The 25,144-nt window shown below is 35.6% G+C and overlaps 1 protein-coding gene across 1 annotated transcript; it reads right to left on the reverse strand.

Annotated features, from left to right (window-relative positions):
* Positions 1-1,447: 1,447 nt before the first annotated feature.
* On the reverse strand, positions 1,448-20,545 carry LOC149174175 (glycerophosphodiester phosphodiesterase GDPDL3-like). Its single transcript, XM_089420769.1, has 16 exons — positions 19,939-20,545; positions 15,865-16,477; positions 10,113-10,166; positions 9,828-10,022; positions 9,653-9,725; positions 9,533-9,550; positions 9,398-9,438; positions 8,438-8,520; positions 7,780-8,085; positions 6,890-7,002; positions 6,258-6,762; positions 5,447-5,488; positions 4,995-5,288; positions 3,562-3,704; positions 2,961-3,441; positions 1,448-2,062 (listed from the first exon to the last, which is right to left on the reverse strand). Exons 1-16 carry the CDS (start codon positions 20,543-20,545, stop codon positions 1,743-1,745), a joined length of 3,888 nt encoding a protein of 1,295 aa, XP_089276895.1. The 3' UTR covers positions 1,448-1,742.
* Between the last annotated feature and the right edge of the window lie 4,599 nt (positions 20,546-25,144).

Here is a 25,144-nt window from a genome sequence, read left to right on the forward strand (position 1 = left end):
GTAAAAAATAAAAAATTAACCATTAGATTAATGATTTCATTAATTACAAACCTAATTCGAAACTACATCACTTGAATATTAAGTCTACCTTTTTAAATGGGATATTAAAGGAAGAAGTTTAGTTGGTTCATCCAGAAAGAAAGATTCGTAAAGAAAGCAAATTCTTGAACATGTGGGCAAAAAAACAAAAAAAAAATGCTTATGGTTATAGTTATCAAATGTGATAATCAAAGCTCCATCAAACTATCTAATGCTAGATTGAAGCATATTTAAAGCTAACATAGTCAAAAGAAATTAATATTATTTATAATAAAGATAAAAATGCAGCTGACATCTTCAACATCTTCACATGCCTCGGAAAAGAAAAATTTGAAATATTTATAAAAATTACTAATAATTGGTTTCCAGATCCTATTTTTCATCTCACTGTTTCCAAGTATCTCAACCAATAATAATCCAAAGTTATAAATTTACATTATTATATGATAAGTTTTGTCTTCTATTATTTCACAATAAAATCAATATAACCAACATAAAACAAATTATTTTATATGAAACATTTTAAATTCTTCATATAACATCAATTTATTGAATTTAGACTTCTGTGATCCATAATAATTATAACATCTTTCAGTAAAAATCACATAAGAGATGATCTCGTTGATGAGTTTGAACCAGTCAACGTGGTTCATTTTCAAAACAATCACATAAGAAATAATCTCGTTGACGCCTTTCGAACTAGTCAATGTGGTTCATCTACAAAACAAGATGAGGAAACAAATCCAGGCAATGCAATAAATAGATGTAGAGAGCGGTTAATCTTTAGGACAAGATCTAGGCAATGCAATAAATAGATGTAGAGAGCAACTAATCTTCAAGACAAAGAAAAACAATGCAATAAATAAATGTAAAGAGCAACTAACTAGCAATTTGAGAGTAACAACTCGTTTGACTAAAGGCAAAAATCACTAATTAGGATTTGATGAAGAAAAGTAAGAAAATCCAACTAAAATATTTAAATTTATAAAAATATTATTAAAATAAATTCTTATTAATATTATAAATAAATTCAATTTTTTTAGGTAATAATATTATTAATAGTTAGTATTTTAATAAAACCGTGTAGTTATAATATGTTAACGTTATCCTTAAAATAAAAAATAAATTTATAGCCATTTATGACCCTATTATTATATATAATATTCTAATAGCAATAGTTATTATTATTAGGTTTAAACCTTATCATAACTCAATTATTAACTAATATATAACTAATTTTAAAATATTATATACAGTATAGTTAGGTGGATTAACATCAATTTGGTTTATAGTAAAAAATCATCCTAGATTTAATTTAATATTTTAAAAATTAAAATACACTAAATATACACGTGATTCTCAACAAATAATTTGTCTTAAACCATCTTAAAGAAAAAAATAAAAAAAATAAAGAAACACAATTTTACTACATTTATCCATCACTTTTTAATTTCAACTGAAAAATGAAAGTCCTACAAAAGGTCACAAACAGAATCAGTGGTTAAATACGAGAAGAAAGAATCGTTCCGTGAATTCCAATGAGGATCAATGCAGTTTCAAGTGAAAAATGAAAGTCCTACAAACGGTCACAAACAGAATCAATGGTCAAATACGAGAAGAAAGAATCCTTCCGTCAATTCCAACGAGGATCGATGCAGTATATATCATCGCTGGCACAAAAGATAGGTGTACAATAAGTAGCCTTAGTTAGAATTCAGTAGTAACACAAAGAGTCCTATTAGAAGAGATACCAACAGAGTTTGACTAGATTGAAAAGCACTACTGGTGACAGGACCTCCAGGAGCTGGTGAAAAGGCTTGATTTGGAGCAAGAGCAGGAGCAAGAGTGGGGTTGTTATTTTTTGTTGGTGGCAATGGAGGCTCTGAAAAATTTAGTGTAACTAAAGCCTGTGGACGCGGTAGAATATCTTGTACATCAAGACCCTTTTCTAATTCTCCAGGGATGACAAGGAGCATTGTATATTCATCCCCATTCGCTGTGGAACGACCACGGCATGAGTTGCCTGCACGTGCAGAGGAAAAAAATTATTAGTTAATTCGGTTGTAAAAAATAAATTAGTTCATTCTGTTGTATTTTAGTTGTTCATTCTGATTTGAGGAATCACAGATCCTACTATATGTACCTTATCAGTGTTTTTCTTATATTGTCTTAATATAATTAATTTATATTGCTTTTTCTTCTGAAAAAAAAAGTTAGGTTAAATTGAACTTAATTTAATTGGCCATTTTGGGAATATGTCAGAATCTAACAGAAAATTGAGGTCAATTTTCAGTGTAAACTGAAAGGACTGAGGTCAATTTTCACCGGGATTCATAATATTTTCCAAATCTACAATACCTATTTCTGAAAAAAGAAACCACTACCTTATCAGTGCTTTTCTTATATTGTCTTAATATAATTTATATCGCTTTTTCTTCTGAAAAAAAAAGTTACGTTAAATTGAACTTAATTTAATTGGCCATTTTGGGAATATGTCAGAATCTAACAGAAAATTGAGGTCAATTTTCAGTGTAAACTGACAGGACTGAGGTCAATTTTCACCGGGATTCCATAATATTTTCCAAATCTACAATAGCTATTTCTGAAAAAAGAAACCACTATATATTTTTACAGTCTAGCAAAATATATACAGTCTAGCAAACCTAAATGACTTTTTGATGGATATTTGCATCAAGAAACACTCTTGTGATCACCATTGAAGATGTCTTCAACTTATGTGGATTGCATATTCAGGAAGTATCTTGGAATCTGATAAACTGGAGGGAGACCAATTCTTTGACCTCCCTCCTGAATATTCCAAGAATCTGCAATCTACACATTTCAGGAATCTGTAATTAACATAAAAATAACCTTAAAAATGATGGGTGTATAAATAGAAAATTGAAAGCAATGGCTCTTACCCAAATAAGCTTTTGCTGTTGCTGGAAAATCTGTGATGAGCCCATCTACTTGGGCGAAGTTGACAAGGGAGTTAATTTCCAATGTTGGATCTGAGAGATAATCGAAGGCTAAAGTCGTAAATTCGTTTCTGAGATAAGAGACAAAGACTGATATATTTTGCAGGTGCAATCGCTTGACATTATCTATGGTCCCTGTAAGGTAACCACCAGGACTCTGGAAAACCGAACCTCTACTTAATGTTACGGCGTCAGCAACTTCTTTGATCTCCTTGATGGTTGAATTCAGAATTCTGATATTATCTCCCTCCACCTCATAAACAAGTTTGAATTTTGTTTGTTGCTTCAACTCCCTTAGCACAGCACTGTCATCGGACTTTATCATTAGTCTATCAGCTATGTTGTGGTAGCCACTCTTATTTATAACTGAAATGGTGGGCTCTATGATATCAATCTTCCGTGCCGCTGCTATGGCTCGCGCATACTGTAAGTTAAACCATCTGGAATGTAAATAAATTTGATTTATACTATACTGCTGCAATTTCATGAGCTATTTTAAAAGAACGCAATATTTCAGAGAAATAATCAGTTTGAGGAACTGTACCTGTATGTTGATGAGGACATTGACATTTTCTTGACTCTTCGCAAATTTCAAAAAATCGGCCAAGGTCATGTATTTCCCCACATTCTTATTTGCAGGGTTCCGGAAAAGCCCTGCGTTTTCTCCATATGGGCTAAAAATGTTTGCTGCACAGCATAACAAATTCACTTCACAGTATTACATCAGTTGCCCTCGAGATGAGCGGAGATAGGATCCACAAGAATTTGAAACAAGTACTTATCAATATTTAAAAATCAGAGTTGAATCTTATATATTTGAAACAAGTGCTTATCAATGTTTACAATGTTCAAAATCAGTGTTGAATCTTACCTAATTTTTATATTTGAAAATCAGTGTTGAATCTTACCCAATTTTTATATATTCTCTCTTCTTTTTGCTTAATTTAATGATATAAAAGATTATGACTTTTTTTTTTTGTTTTTGCTTAATTTAATGATATAAAGATTATGACTTTTTCTGTTTTTAAAAAGCAAAACGTTTTCATTCCTCTTAATTTCAAGATATTTAAAAGTTTGTGCGGTTTCATGCTTATAGGAAACCCTGAGGAGAATTAAATGGAACCATTATTTTTCAATTTATATTATTATTATTATATTATTAATTTTAAAAAGGATTAATACGAGTTACTTTAAAATGAACAATAGCAAGGTGACAATAAACAATAGAAATTTGATGTTATAAATAAAAATTAAATGGAAACTAATATTTATAATCAAATTGAAAAACAAAAAGAGTATAATGAATTTTTTAGATAAATTTCAATTCTCTATCTAATTATTACTAAAAATATTCCATAAAATTACTGTCTTACCATCCACCTAATAATTATTAATAATTAAATTAAAATTCTAAAAACTTATGATCCACCTAATAATTAAATAAAAATTCTAAAAACTCTAATTAAAAAATGCAACTTGAGAAATGCACCTAATAATTAAATAAAAATTCTAAAAACTCTAATTAAAAAAAACATACTTATATGCAACTTGAGAAGAATAGTTATATTACACTAATCAAATAATAATAACTTTTAGCTAGAAAAAAGATGCACCATCTCCATGCACACCTGAAAACTATAAGTAAGGATCAAAGTATATGGTTTCCTAATTATGCATGCACACATAAGATCTATAAGTAAGGATTAATGGTCAAAGTATAGTTGCCCTTGTATGGTTTTCTAATTTAGTCTTTCTAATATTTTATTTATTTATTAACTATGGTGAATCAATAGTTGTAACATTAAGAATATATCCCCTCACAAACTAGATATGTACAAGAAAACTAAAAAAAAAATCAAAAAACATATGCCATCTTAAAATGGGAAAAACAAAACTCCTGAGTACGTTACTCGAATATTCGGACACTAGAAGGTGAACAACATAGATATTTTATAACTTGATGGAGAGCAGACTTACGCGTCAAGGTTTGAATTTCCTTCCATGTGAGATCAAACGTAAAGATGCCATCGCCCGTGCTTCCAATGCCCGGTACTGTTGTGGAGCGAGATGGATAGAACGCTGAATTTGATGTGATAGTTGTACCATTGAGAAGATTTGGTGATTCCCTGCAGAAAGGAACACCATCTTTTGTTATCTGAACAGAGCAGTCAATGTAGTCAGCTCCATCTCTTATGGCAGCCTTATAAGCCATATCAGTAGAACCTGGGTAGTCGCCACTAGCTCCGTTGTGAGAAATGATTATCGGGTTTTCTGGAACCACAAGTTTCACCACATTGAATGTTAACAGTCAATGTAAAGTACTCCCAATTATCTATATTTCTAAAAGAAACATTATGGCAGAGCTTACAAAATCACAGGTACGCAATGAATAAGTTGAAGGAAAGTAGGATATGAATTGAACTGTGCACCTGCGTTGGAGGATGCATTATCATTGTTCAAAGCATAGCAAGCTGTAATGTCATTAATTCCAATAACCCCAATTAGTTTATGGTAATAAGATTTTCAATTTAATAAAGAACTTGATCCAACGAAGTGTGTATATATATATATATATGAGCAACTGTATGTGTCAATTTTTTACAGCAGTTAAAGTTAATTATTGTTGATTCCTTATGAGAGTGGAGAGTTTAGGCTTTTTCGATCTTCATAGATCTTCATATTTAGGATACATCACATAGAATTTTTTGTGCCAACCTTTTGAACCAACTAGTGGGACAAAATGATTTAGAAAATCTTATCAAGTTGGGACAAAATGACTTAGAAAATCTTATCAAGTCGGGACAAAATGAATTAGAAAATCTTATCAAGTCTAAAGAATAAATAAAGGAGGAACCCTAAAATAAAATAAAAATTAAAAAATTGCCTACTTAGTCTTCTTGATTTTAGGGTTCCTACCTTATTTCTTCTTAGCCTTCTTGATTTTGATTTTAGGGTTCCTACCTTATTTCTTCTTAGCCTTCTTGATTTTAGGGTTCATTCTTAGGCTTAGCTTGATGAGATTTTCTACATTATCCTTATATGATGAATCACTCTAATTGGTTTGAAAAGTTGACACATAAAATCTCTATACAATGTATCCAGAAAATAAAGCTCAAATAATCTAAAAAATGAATTTAAACTAAAAAAATTAATCACAGTATCAATAATCATCTTTTTAAACTTTCATCAATAGCTAAAACTTCCCACTTTTTCATCATTCAAAAACCTTAAAAACTGTACCTATTGCCTCAGCTGCCGTTGCACAGAAATCTGTTAGGACGCCATCAACTCCAAAATCATTGTAGTCAACAAACTGTAGATATTCTCTTACTGGATCATAGCTATAATTATAGCTCATGCCAAATTCATCATTGGCAAAATTAGCAGCATATATTTCCAGCCCAGCATTGTGTGCATCTTGTACAAGTCTTGTAGGAGGTTGTAGATATAAATTTGCATCAACAGGCCAAATGTAATCCTTGTGAACTAGGATTCCATCAGCAAATGTCTTCACAAATGTTAAATTGTTTAAAAAGGAACCATATGTTTGATTTATCGATGGGTCGACATCTTGTTTTCCCATAATCCTCAGTATTATCTTTGTCTTGCTCCTTGTAATTTGTGGTACTATGGCTTGTAAAAGCCCAACCTCGGGCGAAGAAATGTAGTCCACTCCAATGGATTTTGATAGAGATAACAGATATGATTGCGCGCTTAAGTTGTGCTCTTCATAAAATGATGGGTACTGTCACATATATGAAGAAATATATAAGAATCCAAGGTGCCTGAAAATAAACAAAGAGGGGAATATACATGCCGGAAACAATTCAAACCTCACTGCTCTTTAAAGAATCTCGCTTCAACCAAATTACCTGTACATTTACCCAAATTGGAGACTCTGCCAGTGCGTCTTTTATTCCATATGGATCAGTCAGAGTGAAAAGATTGTCAAATTGAGCAGGGCGGGAGCCAACTGTTTGCAATGCTGCAAACAAAAATGTAATAGTGGCACTCCCTTTACTATCCAGATAGAACAAAACAAAGCAATTCCACCACAAATTAAAGATTAACCAGATTAAATCACTATCAGCTACTTTCTGACTGTCCAAGATCACGGAGGCAATTGTTCTCCATGGATATTCAATGGGCCCAAAGGTCTGGCCATGCTATGCCACCCATAGGTTAAGATACTGGGCTCCATCATATATAAAAAAAAATTAGCTTCACTTATAGATATATATAAAAATTAGCTTCACTTTTTTATAAGTGAAGTGTAAAATACTAGTACAAACACTTGGCTCCATTCCTTTCATACAAGGATAAGTGGAAAAACCATACATGATAATTTGGAACAAAAGTGTTGGATTATCACACTCACCTCATTGGGAATCGATCAAGTGGACTAACACTCATTGGGAATCGATCAAGTGGACTAAACACCCACTCTGGGATCCACACTGGGACCACTCAAAAGTAATAATAATGATTTGAAAGTTTACTCATGACTGTGGGTAACATGGTATCAGAGCCTTAGCCTAGGTTGTGAGGGGGACATTGGATTTTCACTCATTTCATTGGGAATGGACTCCGGAATTCATCTGACATCCTGGGACCACTCAAAAAGTACTGATAATGATTTGGAAATTTACTGATGCTTAGAGATTTTGATGTAATGGAAAACCTCAACAAAAAGAACAATATGCACCAGATAGATTATATTGTATCTAAAAAAATCATAACCTGCTCTGTCCTTTCACCTCACCTGCAATACCGCTGTTCAGGTCCACGAGCTGCCTAGCATCGTAATCAATAGAAAAATGTCCAGACACTGTTTTTCCATTGACAACATAAGAATTAGTCCGCTTTCCGAAGACATCTTCTATGTTTGTACTGTTCTCCAATCTTAAATCTGTCCGGCATAGGCCTTTCCGATCTTTCGTTAACTGCAAATCACAAAACATTACAGTGTCGGCAAAACTGTCATTAACTGCCAGGTTATAAGCAACCATTGTTTGGCTAGGTAGAATCCCCGACAATCCACCATTGGCTATGACCACGGGTGGCCTGCCTGCACAAATAGAAGCCAAAAAAACAAACCAACCATAACTTTAGATCAGTTCTTCCCAGCTTCAGGCCGGTCAAACTTAAAGCAAACTAGAAGTTATTGAATATAAGAATCCTGTGAACGATATATATATATATATGCACATTGGAAACGGTGAAAGGCCAATGCCAAAACCAATAATTTCAAAAGTAGCAGCTGTGTCTATGGGCTGCTGATATATATATATTTAATGATGTGTTTATTTGGAATATCGTTTTCAATTTTATATATAACTTCCGACCAGTGATATGATAATTAAACTTTGATATAATAATTGTTACACATAGAAAATAAATAGCGAGAAAGGAATGCCTACCACTGAGAGTTTTCCAAGGAGAAGAATTCCGAGCGCTTGCGAAGCAAAGGAGTGCAAATATCGATACCACCAGCACTTTTGGACTGCGATCCAACGCCATCATCATCATTGATGGCAAACGCAGGGTGCAGGATGACGTTGGTCAGATGGCTAGATGAATGACAGAATATATGTATAGTAATGCAAATAAAGGACAAGGGAGCCTTCTCTGCTTCACTAATTCTCGGTAACTAAATGTGGAGGGAAGAAACGTATTTTGGCAGACAATCAAAAATTATATCTGACAAATGTCATAATAATATTATTCTTATGACAGTATTTGCAACAACAGAATGCCATGTGGATAACTACCCACCAAAATTTAATCAAGTATTTGCCTAATAAATGGGGGTCATATCCACATGGCATTCATTTACTACATTTGCTTTCCTTAAATACCATCCAACGATGGGCATCTAGAAAAATATGGCTTATTGTAAGGAGTCAGTTAAGCCAAAACATAACAGAAGACGCGGTGAACATGACTTGTTCCTGCCAATTTGACCCAAGCTACCCCTTACAATCCGGTCACAATCCATACGGCGCCCCGGCCGGTGGGGAGGATCCCGGCACCAACTCAATCTTATGATCCACATATGTATTTGGTTATATGCAAGGGCATTTGAATGATAATCACAGTGCGCCAGATGTCTTTAAACCCTTCATGGCAAGTTACTATTTTTATTTCATTTGGTTATATGCAAGGGCATTTGAATGATAATCACAGTGCGCCAGATGTCTTTAAACCCTTCATGGCAAGTTACTATTTTTATTTCATTTTATGCAGAATGGAAGCAGTAAACACATAAAAGGAAGGAGGACATTCAATTAACTGTCAATAGGGTTTTTCTGATGTTTCTGATAAAATTGCCAAAAGAAATTTAGGATTTCCTAAATTTTGAGTGAAAGAACTATATTTACCTGAAAAAAAACGTGAGGGCTCCAGATTGAGTCGTCTTACCCTGTAATGCAAGAAGACAAAGTCGAATGAAAATCATATAGAAGTAAAAGAACTCGACAATGCAAGTAATTTGACTTACGAAGCAAATAACTTACCCTGTAAAGGAGGAGAGCGATGTAAAATAGGAGAGCGATGATCGAGCCCTGTGACTAAGCAACGGTCGAACGAACTCGTTCCTTAGCCACAGGGCTCGCTCATCGCTCTCCTGAAGGAGTTCGTTCCGACTTAATTTCCTCGAAAGAATCCAGGACTGGTTCTACAGGAACAAATCCTACATAACTTAAGCCGCTGCGAGAAGAGTATTGTATGATGATTAGAGAAAAGAAGTTGCATGCGAAGGGAAAAATCCAAACCCTCAACTCAATATGAAACATATCCTGAGCTGCTAACCTGGAATGGATTAAGGTGCTGCGAAGTTGATAATAATCCTCCAGCCTTGACAGTCTGCCATCTAGTACCTTGAACAGAAGAGAACCAGATATCTTGGGCGACAAATAGTCACTTGGGGTTTGATCCGAAGTTGCAGAGCCAATCTCAGAACGAGCGGGGAAGCGAATGAGACTGCTCGACGGAGCAGGGGTGGGTCGTTACCACCGAAACGAACTCAATACCCTCTAAGCCGTCGATCTAAACCGTAAAGGCAAGTGTTGTAGATCTGTCGACACGTTTGCGTACCTGAATCCGGTTATGGTTCCATCGAATGCCACATGGAGATTGGAAGTATCACAGCTGTGAAGGTCCAGAGTGTGTCATCGACATTTAACACCCACCTTCACGATGCTTCGGTCGTAGTGGTTATGACTATGCCTAAACATTCCTATTTCAACCTTATTCGGTGGAAAGAGGGCCGTTGATTTTTATTTATAAAAAAAAAATTGGCCAGTGTGGGGCTTCACTGGCCAGGCTTGGCGCGGAGCGAGTAATGGGCAGCCGCCCACTATTAGATATTCTGGTCATATGGGAGGGAGTTGGGAATCAAATCAGTGATGGTGATCTCCCTCTGTAATCTGAACATTTCCATGTATACATACATTCTTTTCGGGGACGATATGTATCCTCGAATCGATTAAAAAGTTGTGGCGTCGCTATGAATTCCATCTAGCATCCAGGGTTGGAATTTGGATTCTTCATTACCCCTCAGATAAAAAAAATTTGACGTTTTGGGTTTTTGTGTTGGCCGTCAAGGAACGTTATGTTTAAAACTTTGCCCTTCAATCAAAATGTTTTGATAATAAATAGACTTTTCATCAATAAAGGTTTAATTAAAAAAATACTTTTCAATCACACATTTGTGTTAATTTTTCTCACATATTTATAATAATTATAATAAGAGAAAAACAATGTGACCATAACTAAATGATTTTTTGAATCATAAAGGTTATTTTACTCATGGATGGGATCCACAACTCCCAAACCACTCAGATTCAGTGCTTCTCCAAACACATGATACTTCTCCCAAACACATGATACAAAAATTATGAGTAAATCTATAAATCTATTTTACTCACACCCAACTCATTGTTACTGCAATCAATCTACTCCTATTTCTATTTCTTAATTTGGATTTCTATTAGATAATTTAAATGTTGCAATTTCAGTAAAAACAAACAGATTTCTTCCACCAATGTAAACAAAAAAAAATTCCCCAAAAAAAATTTCCATCTCAAAAACTTTGGAGTTGACCAAAAACTATCCTCCATAGTACCCATCCTCTCCACCATCATAATATCATGAAATCCAAGTAAAGTTCAAGTTTTTAGTAAAGTCAACAAACTTAATTTATTTAAATATAAACCACATAAATTTAATTTATTTAAATAAAAACAAATATTATAATGTAAATTCCAAATATTAAGCTACTTAATTATTAATCGTAATATATTACGACTAAATACATGCTATCAAATATACACCTATAACTTTAAATAACATGAAATTAATTTATTTCAATAAAAACAAATATTATAGAACCAATTCCAAATATTACCGCACTTCTTTATTAACGGGTCAATAAAATATATTTATTGAGAGGGTAGTAATGACGTTTTCGTAAAAATGTGAACCGTAAAAAATATGTTTTATAACTCTGAAAACCCATCACAAAAAACGGCTTTTTAAAATTTGTAAACGTAAAATACGGTCAAAATGCCTTGTGACGGTCATTTTGCCCGTCAAATTCCAACCCTGCTGGCATTACATGAAATCGATTAAAAAGTTGTAGCATTTCTGTTTGTCTGTACGGCTTGCAAACTTTTCCCCAGCTTTTTCTGTAAAGCATTTTCCTCGGTTCTTGAATATTTATCCCCTCCCTTTTTCGTGATGACTCGTTGTTTTCCAATCACAGCTGCTATGTTTGGTATTGTTCTGTGACAGCTGAATTCTGGATATGTCTGCTTTAATATGCTTTTCGTATATTGGAAAAAAAAAATTAAGCGCCGAGCAAGGCTGGATTTTAGTGGGGTTGGTCTCCATCGGGAATCAATCGGTAGGTTGAATCCAGGGGCCCGCATGAACAACCAGTTCCCAGTGAATCGGTATATTTTGCTTTATTGTTTTTAATTTAACTTCATTTTTTATTTAATATATTACAGAGTAGTTGATGGATTTTAAATTTTAATAAAGTAACTTGAAAGTGTACAAATATGTTTCATCAATAAGATTTAAACGATATTATTTAAATTATATTATTTTTTTGTGTGAGATTTTTTGGCGAAAATTACATAAAATACTATTTGTGGAGGTGTTTCGAACCAACCAGTGTGGTTCATCTTCAGGATAATCTAAAAAATGCTAAAAAATACTTATATGATACAAATTTAAGTATTTATAATATAATTAAGAAATTAACTATTAAAAAAATTAATATGAAAATTAATTTTTTAAATAATAATTAATATTATCCCAATTTATAATAATAATATTTAAATTAATTTAACTATAAATTATTTTCATATATTTTTATATATTTGAAACTAAGGCATCAACACCCCAACACCCCTCGACCTATTTACTGACCTAACCCCAAGAGCTTTCGGGATTCGACCCTGTGACCTCCCATTGGTGAGGCACTTGATTTGACCAATTGAGCTAACTCTTGGGGCTTAATATGAGTGTATTTTATTATAATTAGGATATTTAGATAACATTTTTAATATAAATATACCCCATTATAATTAGAATATTCAGATAATATTTTTAATATAAGTGTACATTATTATAATTAGAATTAAAATATTCAGATAACATTTTTAATATAAAACTTTAATATAAAATTTCTGTTTTGGAATATAAGATCACAATACATTTTTAATATAAGTGTACTTTATTATAATTAGAATTAGAATATTCAGATAACATTTTTAATATAATTTTTTAATCTAAAACTTTAATATAAAATTTCTGTTTTGGAAATTAATATCACAGTGCACCTTAAAATATAATCTGAAAATTCCATATAGAAATGGAAAAATGATTTCATATTCAATTTAAAATTGCTTTGTATACACTACAAAATATAGAAAGATTTGATAAACAAATTTTATTAATTAATGTGGTTATCGAAAACAATGGTATATTAATAAAAATTATAGAAATTTGATCAAATCAAGACAATTAACCTCTTGGAAATCATAATTTGTTCCTTCTTGTTCACTTGTTATAAGTTAAAAAAACAGTTAAAGAAAAAACAACCTACTTTCTAATATGCAATGCCCTTTCCTTCTTTTATCATCACTATATATATATATACTAGCAATTGTCCCAAAAGGTACAAAGAGAGGCCCATAGAATTATTAAAAGGAAGAAACCTCTACAAATAGTCAATCATATACAAAGCTCGCTAGTGACCAAGGCAATAACCACGATGACCATCCCGTACCAGCACATTTGATACTAAAACAACAAAACCAAAACCAAACCATTCATATCAATATATAAGTTTAAAACGCATTCATACTTAAAACTCAATAGATTATTGGCAACACACTTTATTTTTTTAAATAAAAAGTAAATTACACTGTTTTACATGGTAAATGGAAAGCGGAGAAATTTGTGATTTGCAAATATTAAAACAAATCACTTACATTGCTGGTTGACACTACAACTAAAACATTAAGTAATTGTAAGATGCTTTTCCTAAACATTATTATTATTATTTTTAATAAAATTAATTTAACAAAAATATTTTAATTAATTATGAAAATTAATATTATTAAAATTTTGAAACTCATTATAAATTCATATCTGGGAAATCTTCCTAAAAGAAGTAATGCAATTGCTTATATAACCAACTTGTATATAAAATATTTTTTTTAATAAGTAATTGATTTTTAAAATTAATATATTTATTACTCATTTTTATATTTTAATATAACATATGTAATGTAATAATTAACTCCCGTATGCAGGTGTTTAACCGCAGTTGTCCTGGTGGCATTTATTGCTCTCAGGCCCACCACAAGTGGTGCCTGCAAGTCTTATTTCCTCTCAAGTTTATTGCTCTTATTTCCTCTCAAGTGACAGTCACTCCCATCGATCCATGTTTTTAACTCATTCTCTCATCTCGGTAACTATAACCAGATGGAGATAAGGTAGGCCCCGTAATATTATTTACTTGGTTTATGTAAACATTTACCATTGCGTGTATCTCGGTAACCATAACCTGATGGAAATAAGGTAGGCCTCGTAATTGAATAATGTGATTAGAAAGTCAAATTATAATATTTTTAAACCAATACTTATTGTATTCTTATACCTATATACCTATATTCAATGTATTTAAACCTCTTAAAATATGCATCCTTGCATTATCATGCTTCACATAAATATCAAACCTTGTTATCCATTTCTATTTAATGTACTTAATCCTCATGCCACTCACTGGTGTGGTTTACTATTCATATGAATGTCATATGGCAAACAGTGAGGTGACATGATGCTGATGAATGATAAGGGCAGATAATTACATAAATATGAAACCTAGTTATCCATTTCCATTCAATGTACTTAATCCTCTTGTCCTACCCGTTGGTGTGTCCTTTGATGGTTTACTATTCACATGAATGTCATATGGCAGGCAGTGAGGTGATGTGATGCTCATGAACGATAAAAGCAGCCATAAAAGTTCAACAATCTCAAGTAAAGTTTATACAGAATTAGTTTGAGAGTTGATTGAATATGGATTTAGTTCATACCGAAATAGATTCATCTAGGTTTACAGTTAAAGTAGAGTTCAACCAACTAATTGAAGATGTGCATCCTTGCATTACCATGTTTAACATATATATCAAACTAACTATTTAAGTATACGCATCTATGCATCCTTGCACTATCATGATGAGCATAGACATCAAACTAGGTTATTTCATGTTAATAGTTTATGTTCAATGTATTCTATACACTGTCTAGAACCAGATCATACTCTGGAACGAGGTTCTTTCAGGGTACTTGTTTATGTTCAATGCATTCAATACACTGTCTAGAACCAGATCAGACTGTCCAGAACCAGGTTATTTGTTTATGTTCACTGCATTCAATCCACTGTCTAGATTCCATACATGGGTTACAAGTTTACTCTAAGGCATGGCCATTGAAAAACCTCAATTTGTAAATTAATATAAGTCTCATCACCCTATTTACAGTCCCTAAATTCTTTAATGAAATTAGATTTGAACTGAGTACAAATCCCATCTCGTCACCTCACTTCTTGTACCTAAACTCTTTAGTGAATCTAGAATCTATCTGCATAGCAACACTGAACGTGGGAGCACCTAATGCACTTCAGAAACAAAATGGCTAAAAGCATGTTAAATTCAGCAAGAAAACTGATCATTCTGTACATAATTCACTATATGATCTACCTATTTACAATGCTACACATATCCTTTCATCCCCCACTGAACATAAAAGCACCAGATGCATTTCACAGACACAAAGGCCAAAAACATGTCAAACTCAAACCAGAAAACTAATCCTTCAATCTATAAAAGATCCTTTCTATTTATTTACAATGATACACACTTGTTTTCATTGTTATCAGCATCAATTTACATGGTTGGAACGTTATAGATCTCTGATATTTTCCAGATTAGGCCTGCATGCATGCACTTTGAGAACATTATTTACTGTATTTTGACAGTTACAGCCAGTCAAGCATACCATGGGGTTTTCGTGCATATATTCTCCTCTTAGTCCACATCAATAGTGCAGAGATCTGCCATAGAGAGGTCCCAGGTTCGCCTCGGGCAGATTGATAGACATTACAAAGTTACAGAGGCCCGAAGTATCACTCACAAAATAGTTGATCATCTCTTTAGAACAGAGGAGCAATAAGCATAAATGGACACGAGAAGCCCAACACTGAACATCTCTACCTTGAAGATCTAGCCTCTAAAAGGGAAATAAAAACCCTCTGTTTATTCTTTTTTACCTATCCACCACAATCAATTTCTTGCCTGACAACTTAGAATCCGAACCAGAGATAAAGCAAAGCAGCTTTACAACGTTGGTATGCCTAATCTTTCCTAGAATCTCTATCTCTACTTGAAATCTCTTTTCTTGGACAGATCGTGGGTTCTCGTTATTCCAGATCCTTTTCACAGCAACAATATTACCATTTTCCAGTGCCACCTTGTACACTTTGCCAGCATCTCCACTTCCAATAACATGATACTCTATCAATCCATTCAGAATGTCTGACACTTCAAAGTCAACCATGTGAAAGGATGTGAGTTTCCAAGACTCTGTACTTGTTTTAACCTGCACGAAAATCTTGCGTCTCTTATGGAGGAAACCTATACCAATCAAGCAGACTACTATGGCCACAACAATAACCGAAATCAATACCCTATGTCTATGATTTTCAGATGCATGGAAGCATGAAGGAAGCCTTAATGGCCCAGCTCCACACTGGCCTGGATTGTGAAGAAAACTTTCATCATATGCCAGATTATTGTAACCAATAAGGACAGAGCCAGGCAAGTGGTTGTCAGACACATTAAGAAAGCTCAACTTGAGATTATCTAATTCAAGGGGTATTTCCCCTGAAAGCAAATTGTTTGAGAGGTCAAGGCTGTTAAGAATAGGCAACAGCCCAAGTGACGCAGTAATTGATCATGTGATCTGGTTGTTGGAAAGGTTAAGCTGAGAAAGACCTTTCCATGATATTATCGTTCTTTGAAGCTCCCCATACAACATATTGTGATAAAGAGAAAGCCACGACAGTGAGGATAAGTTAGTAAGTTCCACTAGGGTAGTCCCTGATATATTGTTGTGACTGGTCAAAAACTTGTTGAGAGTCCACAATTGTCCAATGCCGGAGGGAATACTTCAACTGAATTGATTAATGCGTGTGTAAAATAAAATGGTACAACGTAAAAGTAGGGTAGATTCCTTTGTGATTTCAGAAATGGAATTATTTACATGCCCAACATGCAAGATTTGATTGCAGAACTATTTCAAACCAAGTGTTTAGCCATAAAATACCAAAATGCATATATGTATACTACAAGGAAAAGGATAACGCCCAACCTATTTACTGATTACATTCACAGCCATACAAAACTCAGTGGAGAATATAACCACTGTAAATTATGAAGAGAAATTTAAACACTGTAATTCCATGAATTGCATAAATAGATCTTAACAAAACGAGAACAAAACAACAGAGTTTGGTTCCGGCCAGAGCTAAAACGCTCAACATCCATAATAATCTGAAGACCCTAAAGTCGACAGGGAAAAGTCACTCTACACATAAAGATGTGTTTGGTAAGTTATAACTAAACATATATACAATGAAAGTATTCGTTGGCTTCTAAACATATGTACAATAAAAGCTTTCTATCATGTAGAGATATAAGTGAGAATGAGCAACTAATCATATATGCATGATGGGCCATGGCATCGGCAACACCAGTTAGTGTTTATTGTGGTGCCATATTGTGCGAGCTGTTCCTGCAATTGATGGCGCATTTGCCTGTGTGCATCCCTTTCATGGATGTGAATTGTTATCTTAAGTATTTTCCTTATTTTCTTTAACAACTTAATGGCTGGGCGCAAACGGTAAAGTAGCATTGATTGTTGTGGCAAGATCCTTGTCTGCATATCTTGTAACGTAAGTTCCTGTTGTTGAATTTCTTCGCAACACTCATACAACCTTCATAGGTAGCATGTATCCATACCTGTTGCCATCCAAAAAGGAAACATTGTAAGTGACAATGAATATGTTTGATGATTTTGTTTGAATATTCAAAATAAATTAAATGATTCCAAACGAGTATAAAATCATATGAAACTAAATGTAATAGCAAGAAAATCTATGTGAAACTTGGTTATGTAGTGAGTGGTGTTTACCATGTGGGTAATTCTGGAAGACATGTTGTACGATTGGCTAAAGTGTATTATCCTGAATAGAATTTGATGCAAGGAATGATTCCTCTTGCCGTCTACGCTTAAGATATGGATTCTTGTGCATTTGTGCAATGCGGGAGAATGGGAATGCTAGATTGATGTGTATGTCTGCTAGTGACCGCACTCTTGAAATTGCAGTGAATGTTAACCCTTGGCGTTCTCTGGTGCCGATGTCCACTATCGCTTTGTCTAATGTCATTCCTTGTGACTTGTGTATCGTTAAAGCCCATGCCATTTGAAGTGGTATTTGACGGCGTGTACCCCTTGTGATGGGAGGAATGGGTACATATGTTGGGTGTGAAATGTCCCACGGTGTTCCTCTGTATTTTCTAAAGTCAACAACCACAAAGGATGGTAATGTTAGGGGCTTTGAGTCAATTGAATAAAATATTTAGATGACCTTCCCAAGCGCGCCATTGACGAGGCCTGCATGTACCCATAAGTTGCTGGTGAGCATAACTTTTTGTTCATTGCATAAGAGCACCTTTGCAGGCAGATGCTCATCTTTTGTTGTAGTAGGAGTTTTCTGCCTTTGTTGTTCCGCAGAGCAAAGCGCTACTGGTATGTTCAATTTTTTAAGCATTTTCTTATTATGCAAGACAACTGCGTTGTTTGTTGCGAATAGGTGCATGGATTCTTCGAATATGCATTTCTCTTCATGTGTAAGAGACGAACTTGTTCTTGACATTAGGTGTTGCCAATCTTCAAGTGTAGATATTCCATTCCTAAGATTTGCAAGTATTTGCCGAAAAGCAACCTAGGACGGGCTAGCTCCTTGTTGACGGAAAACGGTTGAAAGTGTTATGAATATGTCGAAGTTGCGCCAAAGTGCAGTGCCATGCGATGTCCCAGCGTATAAAGGAATGTCTTTTACAGGTGGTAGTTGGCCTAAATCTCCGACAAGGATAATTGAGCGATTACCAAATGGTGCATTCCGATGAAGAGGGAATGCCTCTCTTAGACGATCGTCAATGCGAGAAAGCATTTTTGGACCAATAAAGCTCATTTCATCAATGAGGATGTATTCTACATGACGGAGTTGCTCTTGCAGGTGTAGGAGTAGCTGGCCTTCGAGAGGATGCATTGTCTGGATAGGGATACGAAGGGAAGAGTGAATTGTGAGGGCATGTATGTTGAAAGCTGCAACGCCGGTTGGTGCAAGTAACAATAAAGGGTTCTTGTTTGTTGGCGAGTTTTCCACAAATGCTTGGTGCAGACATCTAATCAAATGGGATTTTCCTGTGCCAACTATTCCTTGTATGATGATTTTGCGTGGGGATTTTGGCGAAGGGGTTTCGAAGTGTGAAAAAACAGTGGTAAAAGCTATGTTTTGGGTAGGGGATAATGTATGATCATGGGGAAGGTTGGAAAAAGAATGATGTTGGTTTTGAATGGTTGAGCGGTTGAATTCAATGAAATTGATGGCAGTTTCTTGCAAGGGGGGAGGGACAGTATTTTGTGACCAATTGTGGTTGACATCGAAGTCGCGGTAGCCAATCATGTCGAGGTCATCAATTGCAATATTGTAACCTGGGTGTAGTTGAGAGAGGATTCGCCATTCATTCATCTGCATGGAATCAGGGGGGGCGTGTGGGGTAGTTTGATCTTCAGTAGGTGGGCTTTGTGGGTTTTCGGGTTCTCGATGGACATGCCATGGTGTATATGCACCCTTTTTTTGTTCCCAGTGTGCAATAATTTATGCATCAGTTGAACCAATATTAGCAGGGAGTGTTCGGAAGGGGAAATACAAGAGTAATTCACTCCAGCAGAAGGTGGCATAAGAAGGATTAGTAGAGGAAGGAATGACATTGTAACAGGGCAAGACATGTACAATCATTGGGGGGAATATGTGTTTCTAGTGGTTTTTTCTCCGTTGGGCAGAATATGACCACGAGCGAGCAGCTTCAAGGAGGGGCAGGGGTTCTAGTGAGGCAGGCCTGTTCATATATGCAACGATAAAGTTTGGTGCCGAACCAGGATTTTCAGTATCTTGCGAAACAAGTTTGAAAACAACCCTGTTGACATTCAAAGAACGGAATGTACGACTGCAAAGAGAGAGGTAGATTTTGTAACATATGGCATATTTCTTGTGCACCAATGTCTCTATCTGCAATGGTTTCTGTAAGGAGTTTTCGGATGACACCACCAGTAGGTGCTTCTGGAAGGGCACTTTGTGATAGCCGTGATAGCATTTGACGGTAGCTCTCAGATCTTGTCTCTGCTTTTGTTGCATACTTTGAAATATATTTCAATACAGCATGGCGAGAAAGGACTGGTTGGAAATCAACATTTGCTCTCCAGATAGAGAGTAGATCGGCATTGTGAATATTCAATCTTTCATCATTGCGAGCAGGGACGTAGGTTTTATGACCTTTATCATCAATGAAAAGTGAAGAAGTGGACTTCAATTCCCATGGTACTCCATATCGGCAGCTAAGCACATTGTCTTTCTTACGAAGACAAGAAGATTCATGACACTTTGTATGACGTTGAACGCAGTTGACGAGCTCTGTATAGTCTTCGAACTGATTGGCCGCGAATATTGCTGCTGTGTCAAGGAGACACGGGCTATGAATTGTTGACTGGTGAAGCGGAATAGTTCGGTGTTCTGCCTGACGTGGATTCCAAGCAGTTACGTAGTGGTCAAAATATTTCTGTGCATTAGCAACTTCCAATGCATTGTCCCAATCAAGTGTGTCCATGTCTGGTGCATTTTGTAGCCAGAGGAAGCCATGAATGTGTGCGGATCCTCTATGTTGCCATTCGTATCTGAATATAATATGAAGGTTACATTTGGTTAATACATGTATATGCAATGTATAAAATTAATGTAGAGGGAAATGGATATTAAATAATACCTGCACCAGTAGTCGGTTGCATGGAGGCCTTTTTGAAGGATTTCTTCAAGGAAAATTGTAAATCTACAATGCATATATTGGGCTGTTAGATGTGGGTTTTTAATAATGTTTTGGATTTTCCATTGGAAGGGGTTGACTGAATTGGAAGGAACACTGGTGGGCATGATCGTGTGCAAGTCATGCCATTTAGTATCAGCTGCACTGAGAGTGAAGAAGAATGTTGGGCTTCCTATTTGCGTGATCATGTCAGTCAGCTCAGATCGTCGTTTGTTCCAGAAAGACCGTGTTCCTCGTAGAGCTGAACCGAACCTCATTATTTGCTCTGGCAATCGTGAATCTGGAGAGTCATGAAGACACTGGCGTAGGTCTGAAACCGTTGTTGGCAAGTTGTTCTCAATGTACTTCTTCACGAAAACACTAGTTGTTGCTTGGCTACGGTGGCGCATTAGAATGTTATAAAGATAGTAGCAGAATCTTGGGTGTTGGCCAAAGCGGTTATCATGGTAGTGCAGCAAGTGCAAAGCATATTCATGCATTTCAACTTTTGTAAGTCTTGGTTGCATGATCATTGCGATGCCTGTAGGGAAGAGTGTGGGGAATGCCATGGCAAAGAGGCCGATGGTGTTGTATTCATTTATAGCAGTTAAAGATATTGGAGGCCAATCGATAGAGCTTGTTGAACTTGAATGGGTCAAGTGCAAATAGTTACAAATGTGGTCACGCTCAGTACATGAATTTGGGAGGACTGGAACGAAAGAAGAGGGTTGGATTTCTAATGGAGGTAGCATGACATCAGGATTATAAGTAGAATCAGTAGTGGTTTGATGGGGTTCAAAAGAGGAGGTGGTTACACTGTGGAGAAGAGAAGAAATGTCTGTAGGGTGATCTGGCAGCACAAAAATTGCAGATGAATTCAATTGAACATCACGATAGTAAGGGTCATATTTTATTTTGTATTCAAGGGCTGCAAGGACACGTGATTTGCAAACGAAGAATTCGTAAGCCTTTTCAGATGGATTTTGCCTTTTCACAATGAGGATGTCTAAGTCAGACAACATCCGGGGTAAGTATTTGGCAATAGTGGTGATGTCTTGAGGGAAGCTAATTGTATGGCCACTATATTTGTATTGACCACCACGGGAATGAGTGACTTGTAGAATGGGGTTGACACGTGCAATGAGCATTTCTTCAACTTGTGTTAATTGGTGAAGGACACTGGGTTGTTCTCCAGGGTCCATGTTGTTTAGTTCAGAAAAATGATTGGTAGATTTAGATGATGCACAACGAAAACAAGAGAGTCTACCGTGGGAAAGCTTTGTTTTCATTCCTGGGTATGCTTCCTTGCATATTGTGCAAACATGCAAGGTAGAAAGTCCATCAATCCTTTCTCGAAAGCGACGGTGTTCTTCATTAAGGGGAGGGTTATATTGGATTTGATGAATGTGCGGTGGGTTGGTTTGTATAGGTGGGAGAGCATTTGAGGTGGGAAGGGATGTAGAGGAAGTAGTAGGGTTGTTGTGGTTTTCATAAAGTAGTTGACGACGTGCATTTATTCGGTCCTTTTGTTGTGCATAAAGAATACGCCGCCGCTTGTTTTTGGCCGCAATTTGATTGTTTGGTGGCATATCTAAACAAGTACAAGTAATAATTGTTAGTTTTCATAAACAAGTAGTGCATGTTTGGTATCTCATTTTATTGGGTGTACATCCATTGTGAAATTAAAACATTATATTTTGAACATAGATTTTTTTATTTTTTTTTTTTTTTATTTCAACATCGGTGAAGGTAGGTAGATTAGGTAGAAGGAAAAACATGCAATTAGGAATGCTATGAAATCATATGTTATTTCAGCATCTATCATTGAGAGGAGAGAAACAAGATTAAAAATATTTCGTTCCCTTCTTCTTCAAATTTTTTTTTGTTTGACATGTTTGAGCGATAAAATGAATAGCTTAGCAAGCAAGAGATCAATGTATAGCATGTAGACAACGAACGAGAAACATATGTAGTAACTCTTTACAAATGTTGATATCTATATTGTGTAAAATGTAAATGGCAAACATACATATTTTGGAATGACTGGAAGAGAGTATTTGCACTGAAAGCTACAGGTTGCATCATAATAACATGGGTGTGTAATTTACAACAAGATGAGACAATTAGTTGTGTGGAAATGTTTGTTTATGTACAAACAGGCGTGGTAGATGAAGCCCTAAGAAACAGTTCAAAGGCGGCGAACAATAGGTCGTTTTGAAGTGGCCATTGCTTGAATGTCAGTGAGTGCTTCCTTGCATGCAGAGGTATATTGAATTTCTTCTGAATTGATCAGTATTGGTTGCAAGCATTGAACACCGTTGAAGTAATCTGTTTTAATGGAAAGTGTTAGCTGGAAGCGGTGCCCTGAAATCCGGCCACAAATTTCCTGCAGATCAGTTGGTTCGATAGAAAGTAGGAACAGGTCTTTTGCCGTGATGCCCATGAGCTCGTTCCCTGCATCATTGAAAACTGTGACGTTCTGTAGATTCCCGGTGTGGTCATGTAGCTCAATTTTCAGTTTGTAATGGTAGTCACATTCTGGGAAGTCACCGTTACATTTTGTACAATGCCAAAGATTGTTAGAATGCTCCACAACCTTCTTCATGCATTGTTTTCCATTGAAATCTAATGGACATGCTAGAAAGTAGAAGTCGTCCATATGAAGAGCAGTAATTGTTGCTCGAACTGAAACCCAGATTGCTTTATCAGAGGGCTGCATGCCAGCAATTTCATGAAACGTCTTTCGTGGTAGGGCACGTTTCGAAGCAACACCATAGTTTCTACTCAAAGATGGAGAAGAAGAGCTATAGCCGGTTTCACGGAACCATGCATGTAATTGGTGAGTTTCTTCAACTTGTGGATTTATTGTGAGAGTGCTTGTTGGTATCGTCCCTATTGTGGTGCCATTAAATTCAGATACGCGACCTCCTTTGATTGCAAGAATTGGTGGGTTGTCGAAAGAGTAGAATTCAGAAAGATTCTGTCCTATATAGTCACAATGGTCTCCCCATAATGTTACATCAATGCTAAAACCCGACTTGTCCTTTAATATGAGTGTTTTCCTTAATGTTTCACTTCCATCTTTTCGTCGAATTGTTGATGCAGGTGACGTGGATGTAACAACACCAATGACATCCACATTTGTATTTGGAGTTGCACTTTTTACTTCAGCAATAGTCTTGAAGTGAAAGCTCTGGTAAGGAAACGTTGGATCATCTGTAGGACATGGATTGATAGTGGAAGCAGCAAACAAGTAAATTTCCCATTTGTTCTTGAGGTGGTTGTAGTTTGGATTTTCTTCTCTCACTGTGCCATTTGAGACAATGTATAGTTGCCCAACCTGAATTAGATTGTAAAGAGATTCGGCCAGTTCGGCAAATGCAGAAAGGTGGATCTCTTCCTTATCACGGTTGATAAGGTCAAATCCGAAAACTTTTCCTGAGCCTCGCACATTGTTGTACGCCTTCAATGATGTCTTTGCAGATGCCCTACCTTGGATTGACCAATATTTTCGGTAAGGGTTGAGTGCCGTGAATGGAATTGTTGTAGTTGTTGCCGTAGTTGGTGGAGTAACTACAGAGGGCAAGGTATCTTCAGCTGACGAAGAGCTAAATTGGGCTGAACCCGCCTGTGCATGTTGCAGCGTCGATGCATCCTTCATCAATGTTGCTGAGCGCTTCACAACTTCAAGCTCAACGACTCGGATGGACCTTATGTAAACAAATGAGAAATGAATTAATGAAGATTCCATTTTCCTTCTTTTGATGCAAAAAGCGTTTAGAAGGGAAAAAGTAAAAGAGGGTGATTTCAAATGGTGGGCCTTACGAGGAGTTTTGGAGCACTGTGCAAGCTACTTTTTTAAGCAGAATTATTGAGCCAATTTGGATGTCTCCAGAGGCAACTTGTGGGCCATATGCGGATGGTAGCAAAGTCTTATGTTGATGTGTTCCATCAGATAGAGTAATGTGGAAGTGCGAGGATGTTGTTTTCAATGAGGTAACAGAACCAACATCGATTATCTGAAGTAGTGGTTGAATCTCGGTGCAACCATTCAGCAATAGAGGAATGGCATTCGTTGTCAAGGTTGTCTCCATAATATTAACAGGAGGTTTCTTTTTCCCGTGATAGGAGTACCTGCAATTCATCAATTTCATCACAACACAAAATTCTAGTCAAAGAAGATGTGACATGAATGCGGAATCTAATCTAACAAGGCTAACTTTTGATGGTGAAACAATAATAAGGGCACAACCTACACGGGGAGGAGAATAACCTCTCATATTAACCACCCAAGGTAGACCACGTTAACAAAATGCTTGTTATTTGATTCAGTGACAAGCTACATATTGTGCAAATTCGGAAGTACCTCAAGCGGCTCAAAGATCCTTATAATCTTACAGTACCGTC

This window comes from Pinus tabuliformis, chromosome 4_1 (assembly GCF_031772625.1).
Source record: "Pinus tabuliformis cultivar Carrire ecotype Pingquan chromosome 4_1, CPIR1, whole genome shotgun sequence".
In the NCBI taxonomy this organism is placed as follows: Eukaryota; Viridiplantae; Streptophyta; class Pinopsida; order Pinales; family Pinaceae; genus Pinus; species Pinus tabuliformis.

Bases quoted from the DNA above. Each gene is read 5' to 3' on its own strand.
- LOC149174175 (XM_089420769.1), bottom strand. From the start codon at position 20,545: ATGGACACACTTGATTGGGACAATGCATTGGAAGTTGCTAATGCACAG. The intron at 10,167-15,864 runs GTAAAAAAGAAT...GGACCTTCACAG, and splicing joins AAATTGATTGTGGTGGATAG to CTGTGATACTTCCAATCTCC. The intron at 5,489-6,257 runs GTACAGTTTTTA...ATGACATTACAG, and splicing joins AACGGCAGCTGAGGCAATAG to CTTGCTATGCTTTGAACAAT.